General features: G+C 41.3%; 1 protein-coding gene and 1 pseudogene across 2 annotated transcripts; one reads left to right on the top strand and one right to left on the bottom strand.

Moving 5' to 3' along the window:
• Positions 1-2,114: 2,114 nt before the first annotated feature.
• LOC112221853 lies at positions 2,115-8,361 on the top strand (annotated as a pseudogene).
• A 3,926-nt stretch (positions 8,362-12,287) lies between these two features.
• LOC112221852 (nuclear envelope integral membrane protein 1) lies at positions 12,288-22,305 on the bottom strand. 2 transcript variants are annotated; one of them, XM_024384243.2, is made up of 9 exons: positions 22,165-22,305; positions 21,440-21,561; positions 14,169-14,388; positions 13,999-14,071; positions 13,605-13,698; positions 13,302-13,416; positions 12,956-13,148; positions 12,669-12,845; positions 12,288-12,476 (listed from the first exon to the last, which is right to left on the bottom strand). In XM_024384243.2, exons 1-9 carry the CDS (start codon positions 22,256-22,258, stop codon positions 12,290-12,292), a joined length of 1,275 nt encoding a protein of 424 aa, XP_024240011.1. In that variant the 5' UTR covers positions 22,259-22,305; the 3' UTR covers positions 12,288-12,289. The 2 variants fall into 2 exon arrangements, with proteins under 2 accessions (XP_024240011.1, XP_024240009.1); XM_024384241.2 differs by having other exon boundaries at positions 12,923-13,148; positions 22,165-22,304.
• Between the last annotated feature and the right edge of the window lie 5,308 nt (positions 22,306-27,613).

The raw sequence follows: 27,613 nt of genomic DNA, 5'->3' as shown, positions 1-27,613 counted from the left end.
TGCAGGAATGTCCACCAGACATAAGCTGCCTCTAATGTCATTTTGGAACATTTGGCAATACATAAAACTGGCATCACAACCCCAGACCATGCGTAAATATGCCAGCCCAGGACCTCCACATTGGGCTTCTTCACCTGTGGGATCGTCTTTGAAATTGTTACATGTTTCGTTCATATTTTTGTTCAGTATATAATGAGCCTTTAGCTGATCAATGGGCAAAGGCCGGCCCCCCTACCAAGATGGGCCGGGACTGTTTTCTGATAGGCTGAGCTGAGGTCACACAAACTCATTCAAAGTCAAATGCAGCATTAGCAAAGAGACCTGCTCAGACTCTGTCATTAGTTAGACAGCCAAGATCATGGATCGTAAAAAACGGAAAGTGTGCCTACAAACCTAGAAAGAGCACATTCTACATTGTCACCTCACTCAAAATTTCTTATTTTTGGGGGCAGCTAAAACTATAAATTGGTCAAAAACTATTATCCTCATGGATTCATGTAATGAAAGTGTCTGCCCTGCCCCTGTGCCTGTGCCCTTGCTGGGGCCTGCTGCTGTGATGAGCCAGGCACTCTTCTCTCCTCCCATATGCTTGAGAGAAAATTTGTTCTGATCATATAACATTTAAAAATGCAATTGTGGGAAAACACAGCTTAGGAATCTTCGTACCCTTGGCCCTGTCGAAGAGTGGAGGGTTTAATCTTTCTGTGGGTATAATTTGTATTTATCACCTTTCAATATTCAGCTCAATAGCAATTATTTTACAACCAAGATATTTGATATGGCTTTGAGATATGGAGAGGCACGTACGCGAATTGTGAACCGGCCATTGTGAGGGAATGGGCCTCTTGGTCTCATGGGTAGTAGCCTACAACTGTGTTTTGTGTTTCCACCTCAGGTGTTGAACCCCAATTTAATTAGCCTATGATATTAGTTAGTGCACATACAGATGTATGTAATCTCTATTGAACCCCCACTGGAAGTGCAGTGACGTGGGCTGGTGGTGATAAATTGCCAGGGTCAAATTATTTTCCCAGTCTGCCCCTGATCTACTGTAATAATAAATATTATTCAACAGCTAATAATCTATGCTAGGGAGGTCATCAAGGAATCTCTAATGGCTGTTACATGATTTCTCAAACTGCAGTCAAGCACTACACTACATAAGAAGGAAGCTGTGCTTTCCTAAAACATTCCTGTTATTCTTCATGGAGGTGCACAGCTTCCTATTGTTGCCCCATACTTCAATATGTCTATTATTGTGGGTAGACGTATAATGCTGACTACAATTCCTTCCAATAATGATTACGTAATGTTGACAGTAATTTAAACTGTCAAAAAATAATGTTGTACTCACTTTCCCCAAAAAAGGAACTTGCACTCAGTGCATAAGCTAATGTATACAAGGAAGTTTGTTTTATGACTCATTCCTTCACTGACTGGGCAGAACTCTTTTGAAGACATTTATTAATTAAAAAGCACACTGACGTACTGGTAATACATAAGCAAAAACATTATTTTGTATTTTATTTCTCCCCCCCACAATTATGCATATTTGTTTTTTTCTGCCCGCTCATTAGTTGTGGAAAAAGTACTGAATTGTCATACTTGAGTAATAGTAAAGATACCTTAAGAGAAAAGGACTCAAGTTCAAGTAAAAGTCACCAAGTAAAATACTACTTGAGTAAAAGTCTAAAAGTATTTGGTTTTAAATAAACTTAAGTATTAAAAGTCAATGGAATTGCTCAAATGTACTCAAAAGACAAAGTAAAAGTATAAACCATTCAAATTCCGTATGTTAAGCAAACTAGACCGCACAATTTTCTAGTTTTTTCAATTGACGGATAGCCAGGGGCACATTCCAACAGTCAGACATAATTTACAAACGATAGGGATGACCAGGGATGTTCTCTTGATAAGTATGTGTATTGGACCATTTTCCTGTCAAACTGTATCGAGTACTTTTGGGTGTCAGGGAAAGGGTATGGAGTAAAAATGTCATTTTCTTTGGGAATGTAGTAAAAGTAGGCAAAAATAGAAATAGTAAAGTAAAGTACAGATACCCCAAAAAACGACTTAAGTATTATTTTTATTGAGTACTTTACACCACTGCCGCTCACTCGTTTTAACTTTATTATTGGGAAGCTGTTGTGCAGTAAAATCCGATTCTGATAATAACTGACATGGCACCATTACAGCCAATCCTAAACGAGCAATGGAATGAGCAAGTTTAGTGATTTCCTGGTTACAACAAAATGTGAGTTTCTAGCTAGAGTGTAAGGAAAGTTTGATCCAAAGTGCTAAATGTCATGTGTTAGCACCTATTCACATAATCTAAATAGATTTTGCAGATTAATTTTAGTTTTCACGGCACAAACAGCTGTTGTTATTTAGCTACAGTAGCTAGCTAGCCAGCTTGCTGGTGGAGTTAGCTTGCTAGTTAGATAGACTTTTAGCTAGCTAGCTAGTTAAAGCAGCAATCGGCGGTGGAAACAATAACAAAGCTATCTCCCCACCACTGTTTCGGTATAAAGCGGGTGTATGGGGCTTGAGAATTGTAAACGCTCGCAAATTCAAAGACAGGACTGACCATCCATGATATAAAAAAAAGTTTGCAGTATAACTGAAGTACGTATGCACATTTTTTTTTTTACTGCAGTAATTTTGCAGTGTAACTGCAGTTACAGTGCAGTATAACTGCAGTACAGTATCTGCAATACCACAGTTGACTACATTTATCTCACTTTTACTGCACTTCTTTTGCAAGGGTAGTTTTAACCATGTTTATTATGCAATACAGTGTTTGTTTACATTTACTTTGTTTACAAACATTGGAGTAAAACAAGCATATATTTTGGGTTCTGATGGGGTACGACAGTTGAACTAAGGCATTTGTAAGTAATATATTTTTTAAATCAATGGGTACATGTAAGTATGAAAATGGACGTAGGAACTGCTGATTGTCCATTTAACTTAAAGAGCTAGCTAACTAATAGCTGACTTCTAAATGACCGGCTGTAGTCACCAAATAAGGACTAAAGTGGCATGAGCTACTCAGTCAGATGAGTTTATGTTAGACCCACTTGCTATATCCACAACAAGATATTAGCTAGTTTTCGTAGTAGTTAGCCAGTCTGAGGGAGGGATCATGGCTGTGGGGATCAGTGGCAGAATTCTCAATTTCTCAAATACACTTGGATTGGAATATATATATATATATATTTTTTTTATACAAGCCATGAAATATGTAGAGTATATTGATAGCTACCTACCCACGATAATAGGATCCAGTAACAGATGGTCACTTTACCTGACCTAGTGGTATACTGGAAGGAGAACTAGGCCGCTAGATTTTTACTTCCCACTTGACATCAATGTTCTATATCTGACATAGCCTACCTCATCTTCTCACGTTGATCTATGAAATGAGTAATTGAGGGAACTGTGAAATATGCAAATGATGTACCCATTCTCCTTTTGTTGAGTACAATTTTCACAGAATTGAATTCTAGATTTTGTTATTCATATACCAATCAAAAAATCTGCTCTTTCAAATGTTCCATTTAATATCATACTTCAATTCTAGAAATTAATAGGAATTTCCCAAGCCGTAGGCCTAGATCCAGTATATTCCTTACCTGCATGAAGCTTCAATGTTTCCTGTATCAAGCTTCAATGTCCAATGACCATCATTTGTAATCAGCCTCTGTTCCCTCAGGATGAATGTGGGTGTGGCTCACAGTGAGGTGAACCCCAACACGCAGGTAATGAACAGCAGAGGGATCTGGCAGGCATACCTACTGCTGGTCACCGTGCTGCACGTCATCCTGTTGAGCATCCCTGTCCTCACAGTGCCCCTTGTCTGGACCCTCACAAATGTCATCCATAATCTGGTCAGAACAAGTATTTATAGTTTGTTTTTTGTTTTTCCAATCAGATGTAGATGACATTTAACTATATTTAAGCCACTCTTTTTGATAGATATAGCTATTTAAGTTATTGGATCCCCATAATTTTGAACAGTAGAGTAATGCAGACTTGTGTTATGACATTGTAATGACTAATAAGTGTGTCTGTTGTAGAGGTCGACCGATTATGATTTTTCAACGCCGATACCGATTAATCGGAAGATTTTTCTATATATTTATAAAAATGACAATTACAACAATACTGAATGAACATTCACTCTTTTTATTTTAACTTAATATAATACATAAATAAAATCTATTTAGTCTCAAATAAATAATGAAACATGTTCAATTTGATTTAAATTATGCAAAAACACAATGTTGGAGAAGAAAGTAAAAGTGCAATATGTACCATGTAAAAAAGCTAACGTTTAAGTTCCTTGCTCAGAACATGAGAACATTTGAAAGCTGGTGGTTCAATATTCCCAGTTAAGAAGTTTTAGATTGTAGTTTTTATAGGAATTATGACGCGTCGACTATTTCTCTATAACATTTATATTTCATATACCTGTGACAATTGGATGTTCTTATAGGCACTTTAAGTATTGCCAGCCTAATCCCGGGAGTTGATGGCTTGAAGTCATAAACAGCGCTGTGCTTCAAGCATTGCTAAGAGCGGCTCGCAAACGCAGTAAACTGCTGTTTGAATGAATGCTTACGAGCCTGCTGCTGCCTACCACCGCTATATCAAATATCAAATTATAGACTTAATTATAATAACACAGAAATACACACAGAAATACCAGCCTTTGGTCATTGATATGGTCAAATCCGGAAAAAAAACATTTTGAAAACAAAACGTTTATTCTTTCAGTGAAATACGTAACCATTCCGTATTTTGTCAAACGGGTGGCAACCATAAGTCTAAATATTGCTGTTACATTGCACAACCTTCCATGTTATGTCATAATTATGTAAAATTCTGGAAAATTAATGACGGTCTTTGTTAGGAAGAAAAACAGTTCGCAACGAGCCAGACGGCCCAAACTGTTCCATATACGGTTGAAGTCGGAAGTTTACATACACTTAGGTTGGCGTCGTTAAAACTCATTTTTCAACCACTCCACAAATTTCTTGCTAACAAACTATAGTTTTGGCAGGCTGGTAAAGACATCTACTTTGTGCATGACATAAGTAACTTTTCCAACAATTGTTTACAGACAGATTATTTCACTTATAATTCACTGTATCACAATTCCAGTGGGTCAGAAGTTTACATACACTAAGTTGGCTGTGCCTTTAAACAGCTTGGAAAATTCCAGAAAATGATGTCATGGCTCTGGAAGCTTCTGATAGGCTAATTGACATCATTTGAGTCAATTGGAGGTGTACCTGTGGATGTATTTCAAGGCCTACCTTCAAACTCTGTGCCTCTTTGCTTGACATTATGGGAAAATCAAAATAAATCAGCCAAGACCTCAGAAAATAAATTGTAGACCTTCACAAGTCTGGTTCATAACTCGTGAGCAATTTCTAAATGTCTGAAGGTACCACGTTCATCTGTACAAACAATAGTATGCAAGTATTAACACCATGGGACCACACAGCCGTCATACCGCTCAGGAAGGAGGCGCGTTCTGTCTCCTAGAGATTAACGTTCTTTGGTGCAAAAAGTTCAAATCAATCCCAGAACAACCGCAAAGGACCTTGTGAAGATGCTGGAGGAAACGGGTATAAAAGTATCTATATCCACAGTAAAACGAGTCCTATATCGACATAACCTGAAAGGTCACTCAGCAAGGAAGAATCCATTGCTCCAAAACCTCCATAAAAAAGCCAGACTACGGTTTGCAACTGCACATGGGGACAAAGATCGTACTTTTTGGAGAAACGAAGAACACCATCCCAACCGTGAAGCACAGGGGTGGCAGCATCATGTTGTGGGGGTGCTTTGCTGCAGGAGGGACTGGTGCACTTCACAAAATAGATGCCATCATGAGGGAGGAAAATGATGTGGATATATTGAAGCAACATTTCAAGACATCAGTCAGGAAGTTAAAGCTTGGTAGCAAATGGGTCTTACAAAAGGACAATGACCCCAAGCATACTTCCAAAGTTGTGGCAAAATGGCTTACAGACAACAAAGTCAAGGTGTTGGAGTGGCCATCACAAAGTCCTATAGAATATTTGTGGGCAGAACTGAAAAAGCGTGTGCGAGCAAGGAGGCCTACAAACCTGACTCAGTTACACCAGCTCTATCAGGAGGAATGGGCCAAAATTCACCCAACTTATTGTGGGAAGCTTGTGGAAGGCTACCCGAAAAGTTTGACCCAAGTTTAAAAATTTAAGTCAATGCTACCAAATACTAATTGAGTGTATGTAAACTTCTGACCCACTGAGAATGTGATGAAATAAATAAAAGCTGAAATAAATCATTCTCGCTACTACTATTCTGACATTTCACATTCTAAAAATAAAGTGGGGATCCTAACTGACCTAAAACAGGGAATTTTTACTGGGATTAAATGTCAGGAATTGTTATAAACTGAGTGTAAATGTATTTGGCTTAGGTGTATGTAAACTTCCGACTTAAACTGTACCCTGACTCTGCTTACACTGATCACAAGAGAAGTGACACAATTTCCCTAGTTAATATTGTCTGCTATCATGCATTTCTTTTAACTAAATATGCAGGTTTAATAAAATATACTTCTGTGTATTGATTTTAAGGAAGGCATTGATGTTTATGGTTAGGTACATTTGTAATGATTTTTCACAAATGTGCTTTTGATAAATCATCACCTGTTTGGCAAAGTTGAAGTAGGCTGTGATTCGATGATAAATTAACAGGCACCGCATTGATTATATACAACGCAGGACAAGCTAGTTAACCTAGTAATATTATCAAACACGTGTAGTTAACTAGTGATTATGTTTAGATTGATTGTTTTTTTATAAGATAAGTTTAACGCTAGCTAGCAACTTACCTTGGCTCCTTGCAGCCACAAGGTCCTTTTGATGCTGCACTCGTGTAACAGGTGGTCAGCCTGCCAAGAAGTCTCCTCGTGGATTGCAATGTAATCGGCATCCAAAAAGGCTGATTACCGATTTATTATGAAAACTTGAAATCGGCCCTAATTAATCGGCCATGCCGATTAATCGGTCGACCTCTAGTCCACATCCTTTTGTATATATAGAGTATGTGTGATCTGTCCACCACAGGTGATGTACTTGTTTCTGCACACGGTGAAAGGAACTCCTTTTGAGACCCCAGACCAAAGGCAAAGCTTGTTTACTCACACACTGGGAACAGATGGACAACGGCATCCAGTTCACATCCTCACGCAAATTCCTCACCATCTCACCCATTGTACTGTAAGACAGAACATTTGTGCATACTAATATTATCCATGCGCTTTTGGAGCAAAACCTTTTATTTTGTTTTTTTACAGTAAGTTTTTCTTATGGCTTGCAATGATAGATTAACGTAGATGAGTAAGTATTGAATTATTGCATTCTTGTTTGTTATCAGCATTGAATAATAACCCTAAACCATCTGTTAATTATTCAGGTATATTCTAGCCAGTTTCTACACCAAGTACGATGCCATGCATTTCCTGGTCAATACAGGCTCTCTCCTGTGTCCTCCTTCCAAAGCTGCCCCTGTTCCATGGAGTACGAATATTTGGGATCAATAAGTACTGACACAACTGGATAGTATCAGATTTATGTTTTATTTATGTGTAGTTCATTTCTAAGGTCCAGAGGCGGAAGTGAAGAAGACATGTTCAGTAACTTTGAGCTGTTTTGAAGGAAATTGTTGTTTTTATTGCACAGCTCATGTTACCTCTCTGACCCAAAAACAAAGGAAGCTAAATGTGCTGAACACCAAGCTATAATGATTAAGAGTTACTGAGTGGCTTCTGCTTTATTTCACTATATAAATGTCATATAATGAAAATGAATAATGTTTGTGTGCATGTATCCTCAAACCATTCTTCTCTCTTTGGTTGGATGACATGTATTTGCCATTGTTTTCTAGAAAGAGCTTTAATGTGAACTTCATCAGCTTGAAAACTAAGTCTTCATAATTACTTGTATTTGTCCACACATTAGAATGTGTGATTACAGAGTTTAGGATAGTGGCAGCCATAAAAATGGAATGGTGGGCACCAGTATGTTTGTGGTGCCTTAAAGTTTTCAGTTGGCTGCCACATTTTTTTCATTTAGTTTGTTGACCAATCCATGTGAAGACTCTTGGATATACATTGCCATGTGAGCATTCTCAATATGTGATAGTGCCTAAAAAGGAATGTTCCAATATCAGGTTTGATTCTTCAGCCTACATCTAAATACTTCCTGTGTTTGTTTGGAAATTTGGGGTACATCCTTACCATTTTGTACTCACACAAGTGCACTGTGCAGCAGATTAATAATTAAACAAGAACAAGTTTAATTATTGCATTGATTGTTCTCATCTAATCCCACGGATGGTGTGGGTTTTGAATGACATAAGAGGGAAACCTAAGGGGAATGTTCAGCAGTGAGGAAAAGCAACACAGGAGTATAGTAACATTGTGCAGGAGTGAGGGGTCGTACCATCATGTAAATTCTCAGATTGCCTGTGTGGGGATTCTGGGGAACTCCACACACTTTACATGAGGCCTGTCACGTTTCCTGTGATGTGCTGATAAAACAGGGATTTCCGCCTGAGATATGACCATGTTTGCATTTCAGTTATGAGGTGTCTCCCTACTGAGGTGGTGTGTTTGCTCTCCTGGGGGAAGTAGTGGAAATGGTGTCCTGGGTAATAATTTGACTACACTGTAGAATATGCCCATCTGTTTTTCCTGGGAAGCACATGCAAATGATATAGTAGCTCCACCATCAGCTGTCAGACTGCAGAAACCCATATGGGGTTGCCTGACTCACACCCACTGTCTGGAATGCAAACAACATTTGTGCCACCTTTTCAGAGGTAGAAGTGAAAAGCAAAAGTGTTGCACCACCTGGCTTGAGAATTGCAGCTAACAGGATGATAATCTATTCTGAAACCTGGTAATATTGAAGGTTGTCAAGGTGAACATTTTAGTTAGTCAAAGCATAGGGTGTTTGTCCCTAAATACCAGAAAATCCAGAGTGGCGCAGCGGTCTAAGACACTGCATCTCAGTGCAAGAGGCGTCACTACAGCCCCTGGTTCGAATCCAGGCAGTATCACATCCGGCCATGATTGGGAGTCCCATAGGGTGGCGCACAATTGGCCCAGTGTTGGCCAGGGTAGGCCGTTGTTGTAAATAAGAATTTGTTCTTAACTGACTTGCCTAGTTAAAATAAATATACAGCATAATAATACCATTTAGCCATACCCCCTGGATACATGTTGATAACCACATTACTTATCTGAAGCATATCAGAAGTACCCTAGAAGTTTCACATAAAGCTGCATATTCCTGGATGATTCTATCAGTTTTTAAAGAAACCACAACTCCTCATGAAACTAGATATTTTTCCAAAATTTGAACAAAAAAATAAATACGTTATTCAGTTTGGATATAATTTTCTGAACATTCTCTGCTCTTACTCATCAGGAAAACTTTGGGGATTCTAGGTAACTGTCCCGAGAACCTCATAAAAATGGGTGGGGAAAGATAAGTCTTCTCTGACTGCAGGTTATTGTGGGAGGAATCCCACCTCACCAGAGACTACTGTAACTGCAAAATTAGGTTACCCGTATGCTTACTGTGAAATACTGTATATCCACATAAAAGGTGTATTGCACCCCCTGTTGTTCATGTATAGCAGTTTCAGTACAACTCATACAGACAATACATCATTCAGTACCACCATCTTTCTAGGGATTTATGCTCCTCTCAGTATTCCCCTTCTACAGCAACAGGCGAGTGGGCTTTCCACTGGTGGAAATTATGTCTCAATATGAAGTGGGATTTTACGATATCATTAATTTGACATCCACATGATTATTTACAATGAACAGTACACAACTACCTGGCCACCAAATCTGTAAAGGCTTATGCATAGCCAATTCTACCACACAGAATAGAGGCCAGAATACAAAAGTACAATATCTCACAGTATAAAAGTATTATCCATTTTTAAGGCAATGCTTGTGATATGCTGTCCGAGGGTAACTTTGGAAGGGCCAGTGTCCCCGAATCCCGTCTCCAGTATTTATGCCGGCAGGATAGGGCCAGTCTGTCCTATCTGGTGTAATTCTCCAGTCTTATCTGGTGTCGTGTGTGATCTTAAGTATGCTCTCTCTAATTATTCTCGCTCTTCCCTCCCAGAGGACCTGAGTCCTAGGACAATGCCTCAGGACTAACTGGCCTGATGAACCCTGGCAGTCCCCGCCCCCAATCCACCTGGTCGCGCTGCTCATCCAGGTTCTGCCATTCTGCCTGCAGTTATGGAACCTGGACCTGTTCACCGGACGTGCTACCTTGTTCAGGACTTGCTGTTTCGACTCTCTCTCTCTACCGCACCTGCTGTCTCGACCTCTGAATGCTCAGATTTGAAAAGCCAACTGACATATACAGATGGTGCAAAAGGTCAGCACCTCAGATGTAACATGGGTGTCACAATCATTCCATGGAGGGCCAAGTGTCTGCTGGTTTTTGTTTTTTCCTTTCAATTAAGACCTAGACAACCAGGTGAGGGGAGTTCCTTACTAATCAGTGACCTTAATTTATCAATCAATTACAAGGGAGCAGAAAAAACCTGCAGACACTCAGCCCTCCATGGAATGAATTTGACACGTGCTCTATAAATCACTGTGATTATTTGACTCTGCTGGTGATCTACAAACTTTTGAACATCTTGAAGAACAATCCGGCTTTAATGGCCATGTACTCTAAATAATTGGCCACGCCTCAGACCCTGCTTCCTCTCTAGGTTTCTTCCTAGGTTCCAGCCTTTCTAGGTAGTTTTCCTAGCCATTGTGCTTCTACATCTGCATTGCTTGCTCTTTGGGGTTTTAGGCTGGGTTTCTGTAGAAGCACTTTGTGACAACTGCTGATGTAAAAAAGGATTTATAAATATATTAGATGGATATGAAACCTATAAATCTCAGTCCAAACAAAACATGAAACTAACTAACTAAGAACATAATGTAGACGTGTCACACAACGTCAAAGAAAGGTTATAATACTTGCACTGGTACACTTACACATTACTGTTTTTATTCCCGTACATTTTTAAAATGATATAAATCCAGGCTCAATGGCTATAAACATCGTGCTTTAAATACCAAAATATGAATTTCTTCCCAAACAGATGTCAGTTTGCCTTTTTTTGTGTTTTTTTTACTTGTCATCTATGAATTTCTTCCCGTTTACATCGACATGTGTTTGATGACAAAAAAATGTTACGTAAAATCAACAATAATACCAAAGATAACAAATGTCAAAAAATGACCTTGCAGTTAAGACCAAGATAAAGTTGTGACATTCCTCCAAGAAAATAAAATACCTCATTCTTAGTGGTCATAAACCTTTACTTACTGACCAATAGGTTTCTCAGATTAATTCAAACACAGGACTCAATCCTAATTTGAGAAACACTACAGTCTCATTTCTCAAGTCAGAATCTGGCTCTGTGTCGATAACCAAAACAGGTGGTTGCCATAAGCAATCTACACTGAGTATACAAAACATCAGGAACACCTGCTCTTTCCATGACTGACTGACCAGGAGAAAGCTATGACCCCTTCTTGATGTCACTTGTTAAATCCACTTCAATCAGTGTAGATGAAGGGGAGAAAACAGGTAACTTTTTAAAATTTTTAAGCCTTGAGACAATTGAAACATGAATTGTGTGTGTATGTGTGCCATTCAGAGGGTGAATGGGCAAGACAAAAATATAAGTTCCTTGGAATGGGGTATGGTAGTAGGTGCTAGGCGCACCAATTTGAGTGTGTCAAGAACTGCAACGCTGCTGTTTTTTTTTAGCTGAACAGTTTTCCGTGTGTATCAAGAATGGTCCACCACCCAAAGGACATCCAGCCCACTTGACACAACTGTGGGAAGCATTGGAGTCAACATGGGCCAGCACCATTGTGGAACGCTTTCAACACCTTGTAGAGTCCATGCGCCGACAAACTGAGGCTGTTCTGTGGGCAAAAGGGGGAGCAACTCAATATTAAGAAGGTGTTACTAATGTTTTGTAAACTCAGTGTACAATATAATGTATGCCGCAACCTGGATGCCAGACATTAGCTCACAGGCCTAGCAATGGCCAGATTCCACCATCTCCATGGCGATTCATGAGCACCTGTCTTATGGTTGGAGGAGAGCTGTAGGGGTTGAAAGCCAGTCAGCACTATGCTCCATTAACCTTGCTACAGGAAAATAACCACATCTATTCACCTTCACAAGTCTCTGTCTTTCCATCCAAGGTCTTTTTTCAAAGCGTTCATCATATTCTCATCATCATCATCATCATCTTCCTCATCCGTGTCAAAGAAATCATCCTCAAAGAACGATCCATATTCCTGCGCGTGCACAGAAACCTCATTCGATATCAGGTGAGGTGATCCCTCCACAAAATCGGCAAACCTGTGGATCACAACATCAAGCTTTTGAACAACACTGATCATATGTTTAGTTCAAACCAGGAATGGGAAAGAGACAGTTAGGTGACTAGTAATAGACCTAAAAAGACAATAAGTCACCCTGGGACCGAAATCTAGCTTTTCAGGCTAGCAGTACATACATTTCAGTAGGTATTTCAATGCTACTGACTGTCACCTTTTTGGGGACGCAAGTCGAGAGACGGTCTTCCATTTGCTGATGTCTGGACTGCTGCAGTACTTCCTCAGCTCCTCCAGGGCATGCTGCGTCTCCACCTCCCCCTGTTTCTGGAACTCCTCTTCAGTCAGCAGCCGACGAGGCTCTGGCTTCCAGCGCAGAGTTGGCGTGACTTTGCTGCACAATGAGAATTAACATTATTAAAAATGCCAATAAACACGAATAAAGGAATCATTAGAGTTATAAAAAACTACCGCCAAGCCAGAAGGATCAATGAAATGGAATACTCCAGGTTCTTAGAGCAGAAGGCAGCCACGATGATGGCCAATGCCACTTGCTGAACCTGGATCCCACTGTAGATCAGTAGCAGGCCAAACAACTGCAGTGTCCAGGACAGGATATTTATACTCCTTTCCTCCACAAGAGGGCCATGACGATAGCACACGGCAAAACTGATAAACCCAACCACTGCAGCATAGCCTAAAGTACACAGAAACAATTCATTCAACTGTTCCTACTACAAACATGGAGCAATGGTTGTGGACTTATCATACCAGATACAAAAAGTTTGAGCGATAAACAAGGCACTTCCCAGAGTTTGTTGCGATTGTGTTTATTACAATCGATACTTACCAAAAGCCACGTGCCAGTGCTCTCTCAGAATCATCTGCAGGTTCCTGAACACAAGCTGGATGATGTAAATGGAAAAGGACCAGCCACCAACTATTACCATGTAAAATGGGCTTTTCTGAGAAAAGAAAATGAAGATTATGGGGCATGAAATCTAAACATATATTTTCATGACTCTCGTACATGATACAAATCAGAAAGGTCTCCCAAATATGAACTCAGGGTACACCCAGACTTTTTGCTTTGTTCAAATCAAAATGTGTTAGTAGTGGGTGAGGCCTTGATATAGAAGACTTGACTTCTTACCTTGGGCAGAAAGCGTGCCATGATGAAGATGAGGATGATAAGGGAGGCAATCATACCTGTGCTCATGCCAGCAGAGTAATAGAATACCTGACTCCTGTTAGACAAAAAAAACACATCAATCATCCTAGCTGCAGGAAGTAGGGGTGCTGCAGCACCACCTGATAAATCAGAAATAAATAATAATCCACATTGTGAGAAAAAAATGGTGTTCACTGGGCCTTTATTACTCCTGTATGAGCGGACAAAAATGGTCCTCAGCAGCGCGGCAAGAATAAATTCTCTACAGCCCCACCCCTAAATATCTTCCCGCAGCCATTACAATCATAAAGGCGAGATTATCAGGATCATGTCATTAAAATAGAGGGTGAAATGTGAACACAATTAATTTAGTTACCTGCTGAGTGAGTCTGCAAAGATGAATAACAGCACTCCAGCCAGGAATGTCACAAACATGTAAATGTCAAATTCTGCAGGAGTAAAGCAGAGACAGCAAAGATTCCACATGAAATCAATATGTAATAGGCTCGTAACTAACAATGACACCCCACCTTTCCTTTAACTTACTTCGTATGGGCATTACAGTGTATTGTGCTCCAAGGTTGATGGGGTCGATCTTGAAGCAGGTCTTTGGGCTGAACAGGCTGATGCTGATGGTGGTTTCATTGGTCTGCTCAAGCATTAGATACTGCACAAGACCCCAGACACTGAAGTGTTCTAGTTCCTGCAGCTTCTCCTCATCCTCCACAACAGTCACCTTCAGCTGTTTCGAGCTCCATACTCGAATCTGTCGGCAATAAGACAAGTATTAGCTACACACAAATATAAAACATACAGTGCATTTTGGAAAGTATTCAGACCCCTTGACCTTTTCCACGTTACAGCCTCATTCTAAAATTGATTAAATTAAAACAAATCCTCAGCAATCTACACACAACACCCCATAAATGACAAAGCAAAAAAGTTAATACATTTTTTTTTTTAAAGAATTGAAACTTAAACAGAAATACCTTATTTACATACAGTACCAGTAAAAAGTTTGGACACACCTACTCATGTTTTACTATTTTCGACATTGTGGAATAATAGTGAAGACATTAAAACTATGAAATAACACATACGGAATCATGTAGTAACCAAAAAAAAGTGTTAAACAAATCAAAATATTTTAGATTTCAGATTCTTTAAAGTAGCCACCCTTCGCCTTGATGACCAGTTTTGCACACTCTTGGCATTCTCTCAACGATTCTCTTCATGAGGTAAACATCTGGAATGCATTGCACTTAAAAGGTGTGCCTTGTTAAAAGTTGTGGAATTCCCTTTCATCTTAATGTGTTTGAGCAAATCAGTTGTCTTGTGACAAGATAGGGGTGGTATACAGAAGATAATATGACTTGGTCTTTTACCAAATAGGGCTATGGCAAGAACAGCTCAAATAAGCAGAGAAATGACAGTCCCATTACTTTAAGACATGAAGGCCAGTCAATCTGGACAATTTCAAGAACTTCGAAAGTTTCTTCAAGCGCAGTCGCAAAAGCCATCAAGCACTACAGAGTTCAAGTAATAGACACATCTCAACATTAGTTAAATAAAAGGTTTAAAAAATAGGAGACTGCATGAATCAGGCCTCCTTGGTCGAATTGCTGCAAAGAAACCACTACTAAAAGGACACCAATAAGAAGAAAAGACTTCCTTGGGCCAAGAAACACAAGCAATGGAAATTAGACCGGTGGAAATCTGTCATTTGGTCTGATGAGTCCAAATTTTAGATTCCAACTGCCGTGTCTTTGTGAGACGCAGAGTAGGTAAACGGATGACCTCCGCATGTGTGGTTCCCACCGTGAAGCAAGGAGGAAGTGTGATGTTGTGGGGGTGCTTTGCTGGTGACACTGTCTGATATATTTAGACTTCAAGGCACACTTAACCAGCATGGCTACCACAGCATTCTGCAGCGACACGCCATCCCAGCTGTTTTGCTCATAGTGGGACTATCATTTGTTTTTATACAGGACAATGACCCAACACACCTCCAGGCTGTGTAAGGGCTATTTGACCAAGAAGGAGAGTGATGGAGTTCTGCATCAGATGACCTGGCCTCCACAATCAGCAGACCTCAACCCAATTGAGATGGTTTGGGATGAGTTGGACCGCAGAGTGAAGGAAAAGCAGCCAACAAGTGCTCAGCATATGTGGGAACTCCTTCAAGACTGTTAGGAAAGCGTTCCAGGTGAAACTAGTTGAGAGAATGCCAAGAGTGTGCAAAGCTGTCATCAAGGTAAAGGGTGGCTACTTTGAGGAATCTAAATCTGTGTTTAACCCTTTTTTGGTTACTAAATGATTCCATATGTCTTATTTCATAATTGTGATGTCTTCACTATTATTCTACAAAGTAGAAAATAGTAAAACCCTTGAATGAGTAGGTGTGTCCAAACTTCTGACTGGTACTGTAAGTATTCAGATACTTTGCTATGAAATTGAGCTCAGGTGCATCCTGTTTCCATTGATCATCCTTGAGATGTTTCTACAACTTGTTTGGAGTCCACCTGTGGTAAATTCAATTGATTGGATATGATTTGGAAAGGCACACACCTGACTATAAGGTCCCACAGTTGACAGTGCATGTCAGAGAAAAAACCAGGCCATGAGGTTGTAAGAATTGTCCGTAGAGTGCTGAAAACAGGATTATGTTGATGCACAGATGGGGAAGGGTACCAAAACATTTCTGCAGCATTGAAGGTCCCCAAGAACACAGTGGCCTCCATAATTATTAAATAGAAGAAGTTTGGAACCAGCAAGACTCTTCCTAGAGCTGGCCACCCGGCCAAACTGAGCAATCGAAGGAGATGAACAAGAACCCGATGGTCACTGACAGAGCTCTAGAGTTCTTCTGTGGAGATGGGAGAACCTTCCAGTAGGACATCAATCTCTGCAGCACTCGGGCCTTTTTTGGTAGAGTGGCCAGACGGAAGCCACCCCTCAGTAAAAAGGCACATGACAGCCCGCTTGGAGTTTGCCAAAAGGCACCTAAAGGACTCTCAGACCATGAGAAACAAGATTCTCTGGTCTGATGAAACCAAGATGGAACACTGAATGCCAAGTGTCATGTCTGGAGGAAACCTGGAACCATCCCTATGGTGAAGTATGGCGGTGGCAGAATCATGCTGTTGGGATGTTTTTCAGCGGCAAGGACTGTGAGACCAGTAAGGATCGAGTGAAGGATGAACAGAGAAAAGTACAGAGAGATCCTTGATGAAAACCTGCTCCAGACCTCGGACTGGGGCCAAGGTTCACCTTCCAACAGGACAACTACCCTAAGCACACAGCCAAGACAACACAGGAGTGGCTTCGGTACAAGTCTCTGAATGTCCTTGAGTGGCCCTGCCAGATCCCGGACATAAACCTGATCGAACATCTCTGGAAACCTGAAAATAAACATCCTCTCACTGTCAACTACGTTTACTTTCAGCTAACTTAACATGTGTAAATATTTGTATGAACTTAACATGTTTCAACAACAGACAAACTGAACACGTTCCACAGACATGTGACTAACAGAAATTAACAAGGGGGGGTCAAAATCAAAAGTAACAGTCTAATCTCCTCATGGACTGCACCAGATTTGCCAGTTCTTGCTGTGAGATGTTACCCCATTTTTCCACCAAGGCACCTGCAAGTTCCCAGACATTTCTGGGGGGAATGGCCCTAGCCCTCACCCTCCGATCCAACGGGTTCCAGATATGCTCAATGGGATTGCGATCCGGGCTCTTCGCTGGCCATGGCAGAAAACTGACTGTCTTGCAGAAAATCATGCACAGAACGAGCAATATGGCTGATGGCATTGTAATGCTGGAGGGATGTCAGGATGAGCCTGCAGGAAGGGTACCACATGAGGGAGGTGGATGTCTTCCCTGTAACGCACAGCGTTGAGATTGCTTGCAATGACAACAAGCTCAGTCTGATGATGCCGTGACACACCGCTCCAGACCATGACGGACTCTCCACCTCCAAATCAAACCCGCTCCAGAGTACAGGCCTTGCTCATTCCTTCGACGATAAACACGACTCCGACCATTACCCCTGGTGAAACAAAACCGTGACTCGTCAGTGAAGAGCACTTCTTTCCAGTCTTGTCTGGTCCAGCGATGGGTGGGTTTGTGCCCATAGGCGACGTTGTTGCCGGTGATGTCTGGTGAGGATCTGCCTTACTACATGTGTAATTTTTGTCTACAAGCCCTCAGTCCAGCCTCTCTCAGCCTATTGCGGACAGTCTGAGCACTGATGGAGGGATTGTGCGTTCCTGGTGTAAGTCAGGCAGTTGTTGTCGCCATCCTGTACCTGTCCCGCAGGTGTGATGTTCGGATGTACCGATCCTGTGCAGTTGTGTTGATACACGTAGTCTGCCACTGCGAGGACGATCAGCTGTCCGTCCTATCTCCCTGTAGCGCTGTCTCACAGTATGGACATTGCAATTTATTGCCCTGGCCACATCTGTGGTCCTCATGCCTCCTTGCAGCATTCCTAAGGCACATTCACACACATGAGCAGGGACCCTGGGCATCTTTCTTTTGGTGTTTTTCAGAGTCAGTAGAAAGGTCTCTATAGTGTCCTAAGTTTTCATAACTGTGACCTTAATTGCCTACCGTCTGAAAGCTGTTAATGTCTTAACGACCGTTCCAAAGGTGCATATTCATTAATTGTTCATGGTTCATTAAACAAGCATGGGAAACAGTGTTTAAACCCTTTACAATGAAGATCTGTGAAGTTATTTGTATTGTTACAAATAATCTTTGACAGACAGGGTCCTGAAAAATGACCTTTTTTTTGCTGAGTATAGCTGTGCAGTAACGATCTCCAGCCAACCTGACAGAACTTGAAAGGATCTGCAGAGAAGAATGGGAGAAACTCCTCAAATACAGGTATGCCAAGCTTGTAGCGTCATACCCAAGAAGACGCAAGAGTAAAGGGTCTGAATACTTATGTAAATGTAATACTTCAGTTATACATTTTTTATAAATTACCACAAATTTCTAAGAACCTGTTTTTGCTTGTCATTATGGAGTATTGTGTATAGATTGATGATGGGGAAAAAAACAATTTAATCCATTTTAGAATACAGCTGTGACCTAACAAAATCTGGAAAAAGTCAAGGGGTCTGAATACTTCCCAAAGGCATTTTCTGTTAAAGCAAGGCACCACAGGCTGATATGAAATGCCCATTAGTATTCTCAAAAAGTAAACAAAAATGTAAACTTGATGAAAATGTTTTTTTCCCCTTGGTTTATCATATAACCGTCAACATTTGTATTAATTTGAATATCTTTAGAATGGACATACATCAATAAATTCGAAGCTCAGTACATTAAATTACACCTAATTTCATAGTGTTACAAACTGGACTATATTTAGTAACTTAATTTGAAGATATGGGGATTGGGTATAAATAGGGGTTTGGCAGACTAAATTTCCCGAAAGTCAGACTCTTGCCACACACCAACTCATTTTCTCAGCTTCAGAAGCATCTGCATTCACCACATTTTGTGTGGTATCCTTAGATACAGTTTAAGTTGGAAGTTTACATGCACTTAGGTTGGAGTCATTAAAACACATTTTTCAACCACACAAATTTCTACTATAGTTTTGGCAAGTCAGTTAGGACATCTACTTTGTGCATGACACAATTCATTTTTGCAACAATTGTTACAAACAGATTATTTCAGTTATAATTCACTATATCACAATTCCATTGAGTCAGAAGTTTACATACACTAAGTTGACTGTGCCTTTAAACAGCTTGGAAAATTCCAGAAAATTATGTCATGGCATTAGAAGCTTCTGATAGGCTAATTGACATCATTTGAGTCAATTGGAGGTGTACCTGTGGATGTATTTCAAGGCCTACCTTCAAACTCTGTGCCTCTTTGCTTGACATCATGGGAAAATCAAAAGAAATCAGCCAAGACCCCAGAAAACAAATTGTAGACCTCCACAAGTCTGGTTCATCCTTGGGAGGAAGTTACAAACGCCTGAAGGTACAACGTTCATCTGAACAAACAATAGTACGCAAGTATAAAAACCATGGGACTACGCAGCCGTCATACCGCTCAGGAAGGAAACGCGTTCTGTCTCCTAGAGATGGAATGTTCTTTGATGCGAAAAGTGCAAATCAATCCCAGAACAACCGCAAAGGACCTTGTGAAGATGCTGGAGGAAACAGGTACAAAAGTATCTATATCCACAGTAAAACTAGTCCTATATCGACATAACCTGAAAGACCGCTCAACAAGGAAGAAGCCACTGCTCCAAAACCGCAATACAAAAGCCAGACTACGGTTTGAAACTGCACATGGGGACAAAGATCATACTTTTTGGAGACATCTCCTCTGGTCTGATGAAACAAAAATAGAACTGTTTGGCCATAATGACCATTGTTATGTTTGGAGGAAAAAGGGGAAGGCTTGCGAGCCGAAGAACACCATCCCAACCATGATGCACAGGGGTGGCAGCATCATGTTGTGGGGGTGCTTTGCTGCAAGAGGGACTGGTGCACTTCACAAAATAGATGGCAGAATGAGGGTGGAAAATGTGGATATATTGAAGCAACATCTCAAGCAACATCAGCCAGGAAGTTAAAGCTTGGTCGCAAATGGGTTTTCCAAATGGACAATGACCACAAGCTTACTTCCAAAGTTGTGGCAAAACGGTTTAAGGACAACAAAGTCAAGGAATTGGAGTGGCCATCACAAAGCCCTGACCTCAATCCTATAGAAAATTTGTGGGCAGAACTATAAAAGCTTGTGCGAGCAAGGAGGCCTACAAACCTGACTCAGTTACACCAGCTCTGTGGAGGAGGAATGGGTCAAATTTCACACAACTTATTGTGGGAAGCTTGTGGAAGACTACCCGAAACATTTGACCCAAGTTAAACAATTTAAAGGCAAAGCTAGAAAATACTAATTGAGTGTATGTAAACTTCTGACCCACTGGGAATGTGATGAAAGAAATAAAAGCTGAAAAATCATTCTTTACGATTATTCTGACATTTCACATTTTTAAAATAAAGTGGTGATCCTGACCTAAGACAGGACATTTTTACTAAGACTAAATGTCAGGAATTGTGAAAAACTGGGTTTAAATGTATTTGGCTAAGGTGTATGTAAACTTCCGACTTCAACTGTATATTCTCCAGAATTGCCCAGAGAAAATTGATATGTTGTCCATTTTTGATTCTACATAACATTTTCTTAGGAAACTTTTTTTTTTTGTCTTTAGTATTTTACAGATAGAAAGATGAAAACAAGTATTTATCCACAATGTGCTCTGCACACGTCCAGTCCTGGAATGCCTTAACGAAATTAAAATATCACCCAGTGTCCATAAAAATGTAATAGCGCGATATGCAAATATTCACATATTTAATGAGATATCAACATATTTGCATATTTTAAAGGGATATTTTGGAATTTTGACAACGAGGCCCTTTCTTTACTTCCCTAGGGTCAGATTAATTTGTAAATGCCATTATTACGTCTGTCTGCAGTACGAAGGAAGCTCGAGGTAGTTTCACAAGCCAATACTAACTAGTGTTAGCACAATGACTGGAAGTCTATGGGTATCTACTTCTTCATTGCGCTGACGCTAGTTAGCAATTTCCTTCAAACCGCCACCAGAGACATAAATGGTATCCTCAAGTTCATCTGACTCTGGGGACGTAGATAAAGGGCCTCATTGCCAAAATCTTGAAGTATCCCTTTAATAAAATATTTCATAAAAGTTAAATATACAACAATGAAGTTGGCAAGAGCACAAACAGATTTGGGACTAGACTACTTCTCTCTTACCTGGATTCTTGTCCATGTTTCCTTCCAACCTGGAACAATTGGGTTGAGATAGCAGAAGTGACTCGACCCTGTTCTGTCAGACTCCTGGCCATCTTTGATATTGATTATGTTGATATTACTTCCTGTGAAAATTGCAAGTTGTGAGGGCACGGACTGTATTTACCAGCAAACTTATGTATGCTTTGCACAATCTGCTAGCAAGCCAACTAAAGGCAAGCTGGACATTGGCTTTCATGACAGGGTTTAGCTAGTAGCTACATATCTACTAACTTATGTAACGTAAGTGAGACACCAGAAACAGACCACGATTTAAGTATTTGGCTAACGTTAGCTGACTTGGTTATAGCTAACGTTAGCTACGCAAGTAACGTTAAAGGTTGTGGAATGTGGACTCGGAAGGTTGCAGCAGCTGGCTAGCTAAAGTTAGTTTCTGGTACTAGTTTAACTTTCCATTTTAATCACTTAGCTAGCTAGAATATATAGATATATAGATATATATATAATCCAATGACTAAGAATGAAGGGTCTAATCTCACCTGGATACTGACAGAATAGCTAACGTTAGTTCGCTAGCTATAACGTTAGTTCACCTGGCTGGACCAGTTAAAACGTTTGCTAAATTTGCTCGATAGCTTGCCTCATCGCAAACAAAAAGTTAGCATCACTCATTTCAAATTGGCTATCAATTCCCCGCCTCAAATGACCTGGCTAGCTATATACTATACCTGAGGTTTGGTGTGAAGCTAATATACACAAAAGCACAATTAGCAAAACTATTTTGGAGAGGGGTCCATTTTTCCATTTCATGTATCCCGCCATGACAGAAGTCTTCACCGAAACCACGTGGTTCTTGTTACAGAAACAACTACCCAATCACATAAGAGGTAAACTGTTCCGATACATTCAAGATGTGAATGTTTATGAATTTGTAGAAATTATGCGAAAATAATACATTCTTGGCACAGATAGAACAAATCTTGATTATAAGTATATTTGTTATGGGGGTATATTTTTCTACTCGTGTCATGTTTATTTGAAAGACTGTAGATTACCAATAAATCACACCTTGGTCTGCGGAAGAAAAAAATCGAATACGTTACAATCTACTTGAAAAGGTACAATATTTCCTGTTCTGTCTTTCTACCACAGAGGACAGCCATCCGCTTACCTTAAATGTAAAGTGGCTCGATTTTCAGTCAATTGCTGTAGGTGGTTTTTCGATATCACATACACCTCATCACCTTTTGATGTTGTGAATTATTACACATTAAGGACTTTATTTTCTGCAATAGTGCAGACCGCTTGGTCCCTCAACCCAGATGGTTAACTACTATAGGAAGCCTAGGCAGAGAGCTCTGTAATTATTGTACAAATGTGTTTTTTTCAACTTTAAATTTTTTATTTTGATAACAATGATTTTTTATTGCATATATCTGGTGGTTTTGAGCCACGGATTTGCGGTTGACTGACAGGTTAAATATTTTTGGCTTGGCTAGCTAGTTAATGTTTTAGTTTTAAAAAATGCACCTAGAGGGCTTGTAGTGAGGACGACTGGCTACTATTCTGAACTTTGTGTGGTGAGCTTTTTGATGCCCAGAGCTGCTGAGGCATCAACCAAGTGGGGGCTACACAGAGTGGAAGCCCAGTGGTTATAAGACAGGCTGGTTCCAAGACTTGCCCTCTACAAGATCATCAGCAGACTCCATCACCTTTGTCTACCATCCTCTGACCAGCTCCCTTCACTCAAGCCATGAACTGACCCTCTCCATCTTCAGAGGAAGCAGCATTCAAAGACTTCGCCTCTCTTGGTTGACCTGTCATGATACTGTACATTGCCTGCTTGTTTTTTGCTCTTGAATCGCTTTGAGATTATATGAAAAGCTCTTCTTCATCTTCTTTTTTTTCTTCTTCTTCTGTGGATTTTATATGGCGGTTGGCAACTAACTTGAAGGTGCATTACTGCCACCAACTGGACTGGAGTGTGGACCAGAGACAGTGAAGGTCTAAATCCTACCCAATAATCTAATCTCCCTAAGGAAACGAAATACATCATTAAATACTACATCCCCTGAAGAGTTCCCCAGCAGTTCACTTTATCCTGGTTCTTCAACCCCGTTACTCCACAAATCCAATAACATTTGCTCCCTTTCTCTCACATATTTCTGGCACTGAAATAGAACATGTTCCACTGCCTTCATCTTCTGACAATGATCACACCTCCCAGTCGGATGTTTCCCCACCACTTTCAATGTACTATTAAGCCTTGTATGTCCAAGTCTCAGCCTTGTGACTACACTTTCCTCCCTTCTCTCTCGGCCTGAGGACCTCTCTGCCCCCTCCTTTTCCTGGATCTTATACAGGTGTCTTCCCTTACACACCCTGTTCCACAACTCTTGCCACTTATTTTTTAACCACTATTCTTATTAATCCCTTAGTTTTTGCTTTACTGATTGACAGTTCCATCTCAACATTAGGATGTTTAAGAGCCTGCTTGGCAATAATATCCACTTCCTCGTTCCCCTCTACTCCCTATGAAAAGGTCTGTAGAAATTGTAATGTAGAAATGTAATAACTTATTATTATTATCACTGATTAGACCATTATTAATGTAGGCCGCTCTGTGTAGTGTCGCTCTGTGGTACAGGAAGGATATAGCTTTCTGCAGAGAAACACTGAGCACTACATGACTCAGAGATCCTCTGATATCATCCCCTATGTCACAGGGAACAGCACTATCTGTAGCCCATAACAGAATTTGGTCTTGTTTCTCTTTGGTCTTTTCTAAATAGAAACTCTGTAGACATTGACTACAATATTGTCTGTGAGTAGGTTAATGTTGTTGAGCCTATATAGTTTAATCTTAAATTAAAATAAAATGTTCACACTACAAGATTATCACCATGTGATATAGTGTGAATGGGACCAACTTATGAATCACCATGTGAACTCTTTCAGAATTGTGATCATGACTACGTCCCCTGGCCTTCGAAAAACCTCATCCCCATGCAACGCAGTTTTTTAGAGCTCTGATCAGCTCACTCCTATATGTGCCTGCCCTGCCCTATATAATGGAGCTATATACGGGGAGCACCAGTACCAGATCAATGTGCAGGGGTACGAGGTACTTATGTACATGAAAGCAGGGTAAAGTAACAAGGCATCCAGATAGATAATAATAAGAGTAAAATAAAGAACAGTAGCAGCAGCAAATGATGATTGTAAAAGTGTGTGTGTGTGTGTGTGTTTGTTTGTGTTGTGTCGGGATGTGTGTTATGTGTGTGTGTATGTGCGTGTATGTAGTGTTTGAATATGTGAGGGATTTGTGTGACAGTGTAGTGTGTATATGGTGTGTATATAAAGTCTAGTGAGTGAGCGTAGGGTCAGTGCAGATAGTTTGGGTACCATTAATTGACTATTTAGCAGTCTGGCTATTTAACAGTTATGGCTTGTGGGTAGAAGCTGTCTCAGAGCCTGTTGGTCCTTGAGCCGATGCTCCGGTACCATTTTCGGTAGCAGAGTGAACAATCTATGGCTTGGGTAGCTGGAGTCGGGCAATTTTTCAGGCCTTCCTTTGACACCGCCTGCTATAAAGGTCATGGATGGCAGGGAGCTCGGCCCCAGTGATGTACTGGGCTGTCTGCACCACCCTTTGTTGTGCTTTGCGGTCAAGGGTGGTGCAATTGCCATACCAAGCGGCGATGTAGCCAGCCAAGATGCTCTCGATGGTGGAGCTGTAGAACTGTTTGAGGACCCGAGGACCCATGGCAAATCTTTTCAGCCTCCTGAGGGGAAAGAGGTGCTGCCATGCCCATGACTGTGTTGGTGTGTGTGGATCCATGGTAGGTCCTTAGTGATGTGGACGCCAAGGAACTTAAAGCTCTCGACTCGCTCTACAACAGCTCTGTCGATGTGGATGGGGTCGTGCTCCTCCCCTCTTTCTGCTATAGTCCATGGTCAGGTCCTTGGTCTAACATGCTGACCACACCGCTCGTGTCGCTAGCGGTACACCTACACTGCTCTCGTACCTTAGCGAGCATTTGCGTGGCCAGGCGCTAGAATATTTGTGATGCTCAATGCGCCCATCTTCTCATTGGTTTTTGCCATCTCCTCATTGGTGTTTAGGAGCATATACACACGTGGGTGATTGAAAGATGAACTGACATCCGCACTCCAGTCGGTTGTAGTAATGCACCGTAAAGTTGGTTGCCAACCGCCATATAAAGTCCAAAGAAGTAAAAAAGAAGCCTGAGGAAGGACGAGAGATGACGGGAAAGGAATTTGGTTTACCGTTTTATCTGTGGATTCATTGTCGGAGTAGAAGACCTTGTGATTTCAAGTAAAATAACAACCTAGCTAGCTAAATTGCCATAAATGTTTTAATGCTTTTCGACCTGTCCCCAGATTAATATAATTGGTTCAGAGTACGTTTTGATATTTCAATCTACGTGTCCTGATCGTGTCTAGTGTGGGGGTACAAAATCAACATGCGCGCAATGGCGCACATGCGCATCTGGTTTGGTCAGCATGTTACTGACATTGAAGGAGAGGTTGTTGTCCTGGCACCACATTCTCTCTGTAGGCTGACTAATCGCTGTTTGTGATCAGGTTTACCACCGTTTTGTAGTTAGCAAACTTGGTGATGGAGTTGGAGTCGTGTGCGGCCACGCAGTCAAATCAAATCAAACTTTATTTGCCACATTCGCCGAATACAACAAGTGTAGACTTTACCGTGCAATGCTTACTTACAAGCCCTTAACCAACAGTGCAGTACAAGAAGAAGAGAATATTTACCAAGTAGGCTAAAATAAAAAGTAACACAATAAGAATAACAATAATGAGGCTATATACAGGGGCACCGGTACCGAGTCAGTGTGCAGGGGTACAGGCTAGTTGGGGTAATCTGTACATGTAGGTGGGGGCGAGGGGAGGGGGGGGGAGTGTCAATGTAAATTGTCCGGTGGCGATTTTTATGAATTGTTCAGCAGGCTTGGGGGTAAAAGCTGTTGAGGAGCCTTTTGGTCCTAGACTTGGCGCTCCGGTACCACTTGCCGTGCGGTAGCAGAGGAGACAGTCTATAACTTTGGTGACTGGAGTTTCTGACAATTTTATGGGCTTTCCTCTGACACTGCCTATGATATAGGTCCTGGATGGCAGGAAGCTTGGCCCCAGTGAAGTACTGGGCCGTTTGCACTACCCTCTGTAGTGCCTTACGGTCAGATGCCGAGCAGTTGCCATACCAGGCGGTGATGCAACTGGTCAGGATGCTCTCAATGGTGCAGCTGTAGAACCTTTTGAGGATCTGGGGTCCCATGCCAAATCTTTTCAGTCTCCGGGGGGGGTTGTCATGCCCTCTTCACGACTGTCTTGGTATGTTTGGGACCATGATAGTACGTTGGTGATGTGGACACCAAGGAACTTGAAACTCTGGACCCGTTCCACTACAGCCCCGTCGATGTTAATGGGGGCCTGTTCGGCCCGCCTTTTCCTGTAGTCCACGATCATCTCCTTTGTCTTGCTCACATTGAGGGAGAGGTTGTTGTCCTGGCACCACACTGCCAGTTCTCTGACCTCCCCTATAGGCCGTCTCATCGTTGTCGATGATCAGGCCTACCACTGTTGTGTCGTCAGCACAACTTAATGATGGTGTTGGAGTCGTGTTTAGCCACGCAGTCGTGGGTGAACAGGGAATACAGGAGGGGACTAAGTACACACCACTGAGGGGCCCCAGTGTTAAGGATCAACGTGGCAGACGTGTTGTTGCCTACTCTTTCCACCTGGGGGCGGCCCGTCAGAAAGTCCAGGATCCAGTTGCAGAGGGAAGTGTTTAGTCCCAGAGTCCTTAGCTTAGTGATGAGCTTCGTGGGCACTATGGTGTTGAATGCAGTCGTGGGTAAACATGGAGTACAAGAGGGGACTAAGTACACACCCGGTGGGCCCCCATGTTGAGGGTCAGCATAGCAGATGTGTTGTTGCCTACCCGCACCACCTGGGGCCAACCCATTAGGATGTCCAAAATTCAGTTGCAGAGGGAGGGGTTAAGTCCCAGGGTCCCTAGCTTGGTGATGATCTTGGAGGGGACTATGGTGTTGAACGCTGAAATCTAGTCTATTAACAGTATTCTTACATAGTTATTTCCCCTCTTGTCCAGGTGGCAGAGGGCAGTGTGAAATGCAA

The sequence above is a fragment of the Oncorhynchus tshawytscha genome, linkage group LG22 (assembly GCF_018296145.1).
Source record: "Oncorhynchus tshawytscha isolate Ot180627B linkage group LG22, Otsh_v2.0, whole genome shotgun sequence".
In the NCBI taxonomy this organism is placed as follows: domain Eukaryota; kingdom Metazoa; phylum Chordata; class Actinopteri; order Salmoniformes; family Salmonidae; genus Oncorhynchus; species Oncorhynchus tshawytscha.
Note: the sequence above shows the minus strand (reverse complement) of the source record. Positions and strands in the feature narration are given on the sequence as shown.

Excerpts from the sequence above, each read along its gene's own strand:
- LOC112221852 (XM_024384241.2), bottom strand. The coding sequence starts at position 22,258 with ATGGCGGGATACATGAAATGGAAAAATGGACCCCTCTCCAAAATAGTT. Across the intron at positions 14,072-14,168 it reads CACTGTAATGCCCATACGAA|AATTTGACATTTACATGTTT; the intron begins GTAAGTTAAAGG and ends TTACTCCTGCAG. Across the intron at positions 12,846-12,922 it reads TTGATCCTTCTGGCTTGGCG|CAAAGTCACGCCAACTCTGC; the intron begins GTAGTTTTTTAT and ends CTCATTGTGCAG.